We start from the raw sequence: 10,007 nt of genomic DNA, 5'->3' as shown, positions 1-10,007 counted from the left end.
GGCACTGTAGTAGCCTAGTCGTATGCCAACGATAGTTAGGGGGTGCTAGACTGTTCAGGCCTATTTACAGGGGTGCTAGAGTCAGAAAAGGTTAAGAAACGCTGTATGTGACACGAAGCAGCTAAATCCGTTATCGGGATTTTGCTTTAGCTTACTTCGGTACTACAAACCCTAGTCTGTGATACCTGTACTCAAACTTTGGACTTACGGTACTCAAAAAAAGCTTAGGTTTTACAGATGTAATTTGCAAAAAACACAATGTTTCTAAAGCAAGCGGTAGATCGATACAAAACGCGATTTAGCTGAACGCATGTTTTTCTAGCACGATGAAAAAAAGAGCGACCTAAAATTTAGGCTATGTTCAAAATGACGACTGCAAGGTTGACAACCAGTGATTTCTAGTTTAACCCCGTAGCGCCCCCAGTGTTGTAAAGGCCTATTATGATTAATGCAAACTCTAGGATGATCTTACACACAGTTTTTAACATCATCAGTCATAGATAGGCTACGTTCATTTAATGTCCACATGTGCAAAAAGCAGAAATTACTCAATAGTTAAAACGCAGAAATTTAATTTGTCAATCAAGGAGAGCTCGGTAAAAATTAAAATGAAAGATACTTGTAGTTGGTATAACTATCATCTCAAATCACCAAGCAAAATTGCACGTTAACAAAGCAGAGAATGAGTGCACAATCCGAGACGAAAAACACTTAATTCTTCCACCCAGATGAAATGGCGACACCAGCAATTATGATAACAGTAAAAGGTATACACAACATTGTGGTGTGATTGAAGATAGGCTGAACTCGAAATGTCAACGTACCTGTAATAGATTGTCAGTAAAAGACACCTTCACATTTCAGTTAAACTATAAGCAACTTCTTACTGGGAGCAGTGAAACTAGGTAGCTTATGCCTTACAACTAGGTCCTTCTGGGTTAGTTATTCCTGCAGTGTATTTTTACAGATTTAATTTACCTTTCCAACAGAAGCAGGCCTGATACATTAAATAAAAAAAAGGTCAGGGACATACAGTGGGATTACATCTTCTTTCTTACGTTTACATGACTACAAAGTATTGAGACAAAAAGTCTTTTCCGGCATGTTATTTTTTATCATTATAAGAATGGCATAATTCTAACAGATTAGCCATGTAGCCAGGCTTGTTCTGATCAATGTGTGATCTGTGCATTTTCACCCACGAATAACACAAACCGTCGCACCCACATGAAAACGTATATGCAGTACAATATCAGTCGTATACTGTACGCATTGCTTAAAACTTACTAATATCCAGTTGACTATTGTAAGACATAAGCTACCTACCTATTCAGTTGACAACTTACATGGCGCAATCGGTATGTAAGGAGTAAGGTAAACGTGGCTTCATTGGTGTAAGATGCAAGGTCTGTATCACTTTACATGAAAAACCGTTCTTAAAATGATGATTCCAGATCCAGAGTCTAACGAACATTTACAAACTGGGAAAAATTTACTGTATAAAACAAGCTACGCATGGACCACCATGGCGTAATAAAAACGATTAGTGAAATCCTATCCATTTAATTGATATTGGTAGCAGCATCATCTTGTTAACGCGCAAGTGAGAAAATTTGCTTTGGCTCAGTCAAGTCTTTTGACTTATTCGTAATAAGAGGGTCGTTTGTGATCGGAGGTGAGCGTGGCAAGGTTTAAATACAAGGAAGCATAAAGAACGGGTCAACTACAGTGAATAACACAAACCAACAAGGTCAAACAAGCGCTTACACAAAGTATTCAAGACAGACGGAATGAGAAACCGGCCACCTCCACACTAGAAAACTCAGATTGGATGATGACTTTGTCTCATACATAACTTTTCAAAACTCATTGCACTGTACAAAACATTGGAGGACATTGTGTGTTGTTAGACGAACTTTGCAAATAACGTTAGTGTGCAGAACGGTACCGCTTGCTTAAAAAAGCTCATAAACGTAAAGTGGACAACAATGGTTTTCTACACCGTTTATCCCATCCAACAAATTAGTCCTTCTTACATTGATTCAACGTTTGCAGACGTTAAATCAATGCAAAAAAGGGCTGATTAGCTGGCTGGGACACTACAGGTGTAGTACAGAAACAATGAAGATTTGACACAGACGTAAACAACAGCAAAGCGCATGCGCAAAAGCGTGACGTCATTTGACAAATATTGTATTGCAAGCCTGCAAAGAAGCTATTGTGTGGATTCGAAATCAAGCATGGTGACAAGTAATATGATCCTGAACGGAGAAAAGTCGTCTTCTGGTTTGAGACAAGTCAAATGTCTACGATCCTTCACTGGGACAACCTTCGTCTCAGATTTGTTTCGGGTGATCTAACAAAAAAAAAAAATTCTAAGTGAAGCTATATTGTAGGAAAGTTTGTAAAAGCATTCGCAAGCAACCGTGTCCATGATATTTATTTTGTCATGATCCAAACTGTTTTTCAATAAACACTTTGATAACAAGGTCGCTTAAATACACAAAAACCATCACACATTTTACCGATTAATGAAAAATAAGATAACACGTTGGCGGCACCATTGTACCATCGCTTGTGGAACGATAATTTGTTAATGAGAATGCTCTAAAAAGTTGGGGAAAAGTAAATGGTTTGGTACAAAACACCAGTTCTCTAATCCCGTTCGACACGTGTTAATCTGTGTCTGGCCCATCAATACCTTTCTTCAACGACGTTCCTAAAGTAACCTGATGCCTCCAGAGCTGAAATGGAAGGAGTGACAAAGCTGGACTGACTATCAGTGAGTGACACTGAAAAAGTAGGTCCGAGCATTTCAATGGATGACGATGATCTTCGAGAGTCAGCCGTGCTGCTTGGCTCGACTTCAGGGACACTGGTCCCGGATGTTCCCGCCTGGTGAAGCAAGATAATTTCCTCGTCCCGGACCACTGCTGCGTGATACACAATACCAGAGATGTTAGTTAACGTGCAAAAAATGTGGCCGCGCAAGCACACAGTTGCTAAGTGTGACCATGATTTGACTGAAGCATAAGAATTGCATGTGTTCCAGAAGTCCAATAAAATTCTTTCCAGTGACGTCATAGGGTAACCACTTCAGCAACAAACTTGATGAACATATTTTAGTTAAAATGTCCGATAAAAAAAATGATAGTTCTAACGTCAGTATCTCATATAGAGTGAGATAACATAATAGGTTGGTTACGCAACAGGAAATAGTAGCAGTGATAAAATTCTCATAGCTGTAGCTCACTTTTCTTATTCTAACACAACCACTACATTGTTTCACGAAACAATGTACAATTAACGTTGTAGCACGATATATAGATGCAGAAAAATATACTATAATAATCGATAATAATGTAAGACAAAAAAAAATACATGTTTTGAAACCTGATTGTGTTTGGTGACTTTCTAAAGAAGAAATGCGTGTACTCGATGACGGTTCATCTGCAAGTGATGGAGAGTCTATTCTTCGGCGATTTGGTGGATCGCTTCTTGCTGTTGTTGGTTCGTTAAAATCTGATGGTGCAGAGAAGAAAGGAAGCCATACACAACAAAAAAGCGAGATCAAGATCACAAAAACAACGGGGAGAAATAAAGATGCTGTGCCTAAGAAAAATGATGTGATTGGCCATCGATAGAGGATATGTTGAATTCCAGAAAACTCGGCAATGATATCCAGCTTCCCAGAATACACATCGATGCCGGGATTCTCCAAGAATACTGAAGCACTCCAATTCCTAGATACCTTTAGTGAAAAAACATAGACAGTCTCAGTTAAAAATGAAACAGATATAAACAGATAACGTATCTACAACATAAATACACCTTCGGTAGCGGTTAAGTGAGCATACACAGCGGAGTAACATAGCCATTAGCCATATGTGACATACTTATATACTTGTATCTTTAACATTCCCTTTGTGTTAAAATCGTCTACTCTACTCGGCTTTGTGTGCTTAAAGTGCAACTGCACGATGACTTTGACCTCACTTTATCTGAAAGAGCATGTTTCAATCTATAAATACCAACCTCGCCCTTGCATTTTAAGGTTATATTTATCTCAGTAAAAATTATCAAAACCATGGTTTTCCACGCGCTTGTATTTTCGGCCACGTTCCTGTAATAGCGGATTGCATTGCGCAACACGCGGATTATGACGTCACTTGTAGTCAGACCTCGGAGCGACTATCGGTTTTGCAAGTGCTTTGGTTGGCTTAGTCTTAGAGGGAAGAGGTTTTTTTCGCTGCTTCGATCTCGTGGCACGTGCTTTTTATGTGAAAGCAAGTAGTATAGGCTCTTTGCAACCTCTAGTTTGAAAAAATAAGCCAGGTCTGTTGTCTTGTTCATTGAGATTGTTGGTTTAAGAGACTGACCAAAGCTGTCATAGGCCCATAAGGAAAGCATACGTCTTAACCAATGTCATGTTACATTCTTGTAAGTTTCAAGTCTTTCGTTCAAATGTATCTCTTGGAAAAATGAACTTTTAAAAGAAAACATTTTTCTAACAATTTTGTTTCTTAGATTATTGTAGTTCTGAACTAAATATTTAAAATGGTGAAAATTTTCTCTATTCCTGTTGCAAGGTGACATTTTTTGCCTTCTCGAACGATCAACATTTGCAAATTAAGTGGTGCAGGTTTGCTCATCAAGTCCGTATGTGGAATGGACCCTTCCCTAGCAGTGTTATCTGCTCAAATCACTTTCTTGAGCATGATTTTGAAAATTGGGGAAAAGATGACAAGCCCAGACTACGCAATGGAAAGTTGTCAAATGAGTGAGTAATGTTGTTTACTGTTCAACAGCCTTTCAAAAGCTAGTTGCGTAATTGTTCCATTCGTACTTAACGAAGCTGTTATGCCTCTCAGGCTGGTCGCTTATAGGCACGTGCTGGAGAGGCTGTTGGATGGAGAAGTTTTGGGCAAGTCGAACAGAGTCGTGCTGCCATCCTGCATTGTCTCTTTTATTCGTAGAAAATACCCTAGCGACGATGGGGATTATGCTGGATTCAGAAAACAGCCACAATGATGTTGCGACCGTGCCATATTTTAAACTGATTGTCCTGCTTTGGTAGGCTATCATGCACGTTATAACGTCCGCGTTTTGTCGCTTCTACCTTTCTCTAGACCTCTGCTATGTTTGCCATATACCGTTTTTTCGTTGTGATGGTCAGAAATAAAAACAAACTGAACTGATTGTTGAAGCGTTATTGTACAATACAAAATCTTTTCGATATAGGCTACTGTAACCAAGTTTGCCGGTTCAAATCTACGAAACTAGCCTTCGGCGATGGGTATCGCAAACCACTCCTGGCACACAGGCATCAACAACTAAATTTGTATAATATGCTGGCTGAAAGATGCGTCTTCATTATAGATACCTTATAAATTAGCGCATTTACCTATCGCGTCTAGTTTGGTCTCCACAAAGTTCGACTACAAGTGACGTCATATCGCTAGGTGGCGTAGACGAATTTGCCACTTCCAGGTAGCGTGAGAGAGAAGCGCTAGAGAGCGTGGGAAAAAGGTCGGTTTCTTGGCTGTGGGCCTCAATTGTAAGGAAGTAAGTTTTTCATCCCGTACCAGACGTCTTGGCAATGGATTCTAGCCAATGTTAATTTGATCGTGCAGTTGCACTTTAAGGTACAACATAAATACTGGAAAGAAGGCGATTTCTCTCCCTTAAAATCATTTCTGGCAACTAGTAATACAAACATTTAATAGAACAAATGTCAGAATAGAACAGTAGTATAAAACGTGTACCTGCTGCAACATGAGGTTGTCGAACAACATTGTGTCCAGAGTTTGAGATTCGGGTAAAAACTCAAACATAAACAAAGGCCAAAACATCAATTTGTACATTAAGCGAATTAGAGGAGACTTGTATTGCAAAGACATCTAAAAAAATTCTCATGTTACTCATACTGATCGAATTACAGATTGAATGTCAGTAATTATTTTTAATCCTAGTACAATCAACATACAGTATAGACAAACAATGCATGCGGCAGGCCTATTCCACATTTGTCCGCAACCACTACATTGTGAGCATAAACCGAAGTTGTGATCAGAGCAGTGGAGTAAAGGTTTGCATCAAACTTCTGACAGTTCAAATTTCAATAAATCAAACTCTGCTTTAAAGAATTCAAATCTCATTTTTCTACATTTTGGAAAACTATCTCAGACTTTTAATCAACAACTGTTTAATTCGCATGGTAATTTTTTATGAATTTAGGTGAAGTGGTAAATTAGTAAACGAACAATCTATGTTGTACATACATTAGATTTACACCTTTCATCTTCTTATGAGTTTGGTATGTTCCTGACTTTGTGTAGTAACAGAACATTACAGTACATGCTATTATTCATAACACACTCAAGTTTATAGACTCAAATACAGTGTTCTTTGTCGAAGACCTATGTAAACAAAAATAAATAGCCCCATAATTAGACGATTTTTATTCACAAAAAAATATATATATTCTTTCGTGTTTGAGAACATACCGCTCTAGAAGCAGACATCGTAATTGGTTTGTCATTCTCCACAAGATCATGCTCCATTCGCTTTTTTGACCATCGGTACTGACCAGGATGTGTTGACGTTGTAGTTGGTTGGCCTTTCACCATCATTGTTACCATAAACATTCCCATTTGCAAATTAGACGGAGTTTCAGGAAGTTCAAGGGTAACGATTACATTGTAAGCTTGTCCTTCTTGAAGCAGCTAAGGACAAACAGTGTGGTAATTAGGAAATCTTCAGTTAGAGTTTAATCATCACCACACTTCCAGTTCATCAACACTGGAGATATTCAATAACATGAGTTGTTCTTGGCGACAATTAGTTTAGTTGTTTTCATTCCACAAAAGTAAGAATTCAATTGACTGATTAAAGCAGCGTTTGAGAACTGTGTGGCATGAATTAGTGGGGCGATACTGATGAGCCCAGCCTCATGGGCAAACCAAGGGGCGAGTTTAACTGATGGGGGACTAGGGGCCTCCATGCAAACAGCTTTACAAGGTAATTTGAAAGTCACCCACAATGTTGCTAATGCCTTTACTTTACACCAAGCTCAGTCACCACCTTGTGACTAAAAATTAACCTTGAAAAAAAAAGAAGGCATTTTGCAGAAACTTTAAAGGCTGAAAGAAAATATTAATAATTAACACAATTAATCATATTTTTCCACATCAGGGGGCCCTTCAAAAGGGGGCCCAGAGCAACTGCACCTTCTGCCCCCTAAATCCGGGCCTGGGCGAAACACATGTCTATCGCTGTCAATTCTTGCTACAGTCTACTGCCGAGAAACACATGACATGTTCTAACAGTGTAAACCAGTGATTCCCAAACTGTATGCCGCCACAGATTCTCGAGTGTGCCGCGAATCTTTTTGGAATTTTGGAAAAAAACTGTACAAATATTTAAAATAAGGCATGCAGACATGCATAATTGCATATATGCGACTTAACCCTATCTTAGTAGGCTACGAGCTGTTTTTGTACGCGAAAAGTACGTCAAGGACTATCTTAGCCCAGTGCTAATTAATCGCTAATAACGGGAGCTATGAAAATCACAGAGCCAAAATATTTAAATACAAGATAATAGCCATGTGTATTGTGCGCATAGAAATTAAATTTTTTCTAACAACTTTATTGAAATAAAGTGTTTGAGATGAAAAAACGTCAGGAAGTCGGTTTTCATTCTAATTTCCAGAAAATAGCTTAAAAATTTACGTAAGTGTGCCGCGAGCATTTTATAATTATTTTAGTGTGCCACAAGCTGAAAAAGTTTGGGAACCACTGGTGTAAACTATTCCAAGGTGTTTCAGATGCCTGATCTGAATTTATTCTGATGTTTACACCAGAAAAACGTCTCATGTTATTGAACTAAATGCCTGATAAAATAAATAACAATACAGGAAATATAACTACATTGTGACATGTTCAAGCAAAAGCGTAAAGTGTATAGGCCTACTGTACTGTGCAACTCACATGAGAGTCTTTCCTAGACGCAAGGTGAACATGAGCAACTGGATAACACATTTGTGTGTACACTGCATGCAGGTGTCGATCCCAACGCAATCCTTGCTCAGCTAACTTATGCTGTTGCATGCATGATCTACAAGATTATAGAAAATCAAAAAAACAAACACAATTGATAAAAAAAAGAATAGCTCTGCAGTATAGCCAACAGCCATAGGCCAACAACTATTATTGTAAACATGCACCTTCCAAATAAAGCAAATAAAAATATTACCGTACATAATGTTGGCAAACAGTAGCTAGTTTAAAAGTCAAATCATGGAACATGTTGTAGCCTACTTGGAACAATTCTATAACTTTAACCAGGACTTTTGTTTGAGCCAATGATGTACAAAATTTTTGTATACATTGACTGCAAAAATTCACATTAGACAACCAGAAAAAAGATCTTTCAAGAAACACTTTTACGTATTTATTTAAAAAACAAACAAAGAAGCCAAATCCTTTTAGTAAACCTAAAGTAGAGACAGTGGAATACCAGGACGACTCGCTTTATTGATATTTCTTGCTATATGGACAGCTGGAGGGTCACTGCAAAATTTAAAAAATAGCAAAACTGCAAAAAATTTTGTTTTCTTTTACGTAAATTCATTTTTATCAAATGAAATGCCATAGTTTGCGTAAGGTTTGAGATGCTAGAACATCGGCAGAACCATTGCTATAGCAGTGTGACACTAACTACTGTTATCACTGTACTAGCGTGAAATCTATTGCTGCCTTATTATGACTAGTATGGAATTACATAAACATGATATCACATATTTTCATACATTTATTTTGGCAATATACACACTTTGTACACACGCAGCCAAATCACATACGCTTCATCTGGGTATGCGACATAATATGCCGGTAGACATGAAGCTGTAGTTGCACCATATTTTGTCATAACACTATGACCCTCCAGTGGTCCACCTTCTTTTTGACCGAGCAATCCCCTACTTCTACCATCCCTAACCTAAAGTTATACACAAACACATCCTACCAAAGAACTGGCAATCTTGATGTTAAATAATTCAATAAAAAACAACTGACACCTTATAATTAGATGCTTAAGTTAGCCTACAGCCTAAGCTTTCGTTTCTAGCACTAGTTGCTACGTTCATCTAATGAAATTGAAAGTAAAAATCAACAACAAACAAGATGGTTTATTGCTTCACTGACGTTTTGCGCACCATGACAATGCGCGAAACGTCAGTGAAACAATAAACCATCTTGTTTGTTGTTAATTTTTACTTTCAATTTCATCAGATGAACATAGCAACTAGTGCTAGAAACGATAATTGTCCTGATGAACACCCAAACTTTTCAGTATTCAGCCTAAGATCTCTTACAAAATACAATGATATAAACAATCTGCAGTTCATAAAAGTGCAAAGGTACAATACACTGTTGCAAATCCATACCGACCAACAGTGTTTAAAAAAATGTTAGCTCATAACCTACCTGTTGTATTGAAAGTGCAATGGAAATGAATGGTGTATTGTAGGCATATGGTAAAAGTAGATTGTTCCAAACAGGAATGCAGATATACAAAGTGCTGTGCTTGAAACAATGCAAGCAACAATACAAATCACCAAAATCTTTTTTGCCAATTCATATTGAGGTGACAATCTAACCCAAAATGTAGTTAATCGACTCATAATATAGGTCCTAACCGATTGGTCTTGGTCAGACATTTTAGTTGAAGCTTAGGTTGAAGAGTTTGTGCAGAAGTTTAAATTTTTTAAATTGAAGTAACTTTTATCTGTAAGTATGGTAATCAAGCTTTCATCTGAAATACAAAACAGTGAAAGATTTTGTAAATTGTGATTTACCGTACAATTCCTATTATGTATATTTTAACTGGTTGAGAATATAGCAATCCAGAGCATTACGGTAATTCTTACAGGACTACAGTGACGATTCAACAGGAAGGGGTGTTTACTTATCAAAAACAGAAGTAACTTTGCAATATAAGTTGAC

The 10,007-nt window shown here is 37.7% G+C and overlaps 1 protein-coding gene across 1 annotated transcript; it reads right to left on the bottom strand.

The window, feature by feature from the left end:
- Positions 1-501: 501 nt before the first annotated feature.
- On the bottom strand, positions 502-9,805 carry LOC145780508 (uncharacterized). The gene is made up of 7 exons (XM_082592129.1): positions 9,489-9,805; positions 7,992-8,118; positions 6,507-6,725; positions 5,766-5,900; positions 3,394-3,751; positions 2,702-2,933; positions 502-2,356 (listed from the first exon to the last, which is right to left on the bottom strand). The coding sequence occupies exons 1-7, from the start codon at positions 9,719-9,721 to the stop codon at positions 2,317-2,319; spliced, it is 1,344 nt and encodes a 447-aa protein (XP_082448255.1). The 5' UTR covers positions 9,722-9,805; the 3' UTR covers positions 502-2,316.
- Positions 9,806-10,007: the final 202 nt, after the last annotated feature.

The sequence above is a fragment of the Aplidium turbinatum genome, chromosome 1, assembly GCF_918807975.1.
Source record: "Aplidium turbinatum chromosome 1, kaAplTurb1.1, whole genome shotgun sequence".
Lineage (NCBI taxonomy): Eukaryota > Metazoa > Chordata > Ascidiacea > Aplousobranchia > Polyclinidae > Aplidium > Aplidium turbinatum.
Note: the sequence above shows the minus strand (reverse complement) of the source record. Positions and strands in the feature narration are given on the sequence as shown.

Excerpts from the sequence above, each read along its gene's own strand:
- LOC145780508 (XM_082592129.1), bottom strand. The coding sequence starts at position 9,721 with ATGTCTGACCAAGACCAATCGGTTAGGACCTATATTATGAGTCGATTA. Across the intron at positions 5,901-6,506 it reads CGATGTCTGCTTCTAGAGCG|ATGTCTTTGCAATACAAGTC; the intron begins GTATGTTCTCAA and ends GAATTTTTTTAG. Across the intron at positions 3,752-5,765 it reads ACAACCTCATGTTGCAGCAG|GTATCTAGGAATTGGAGTGC; the intron begins GTACACGTTTTA and ends TTTTCACTAAAG.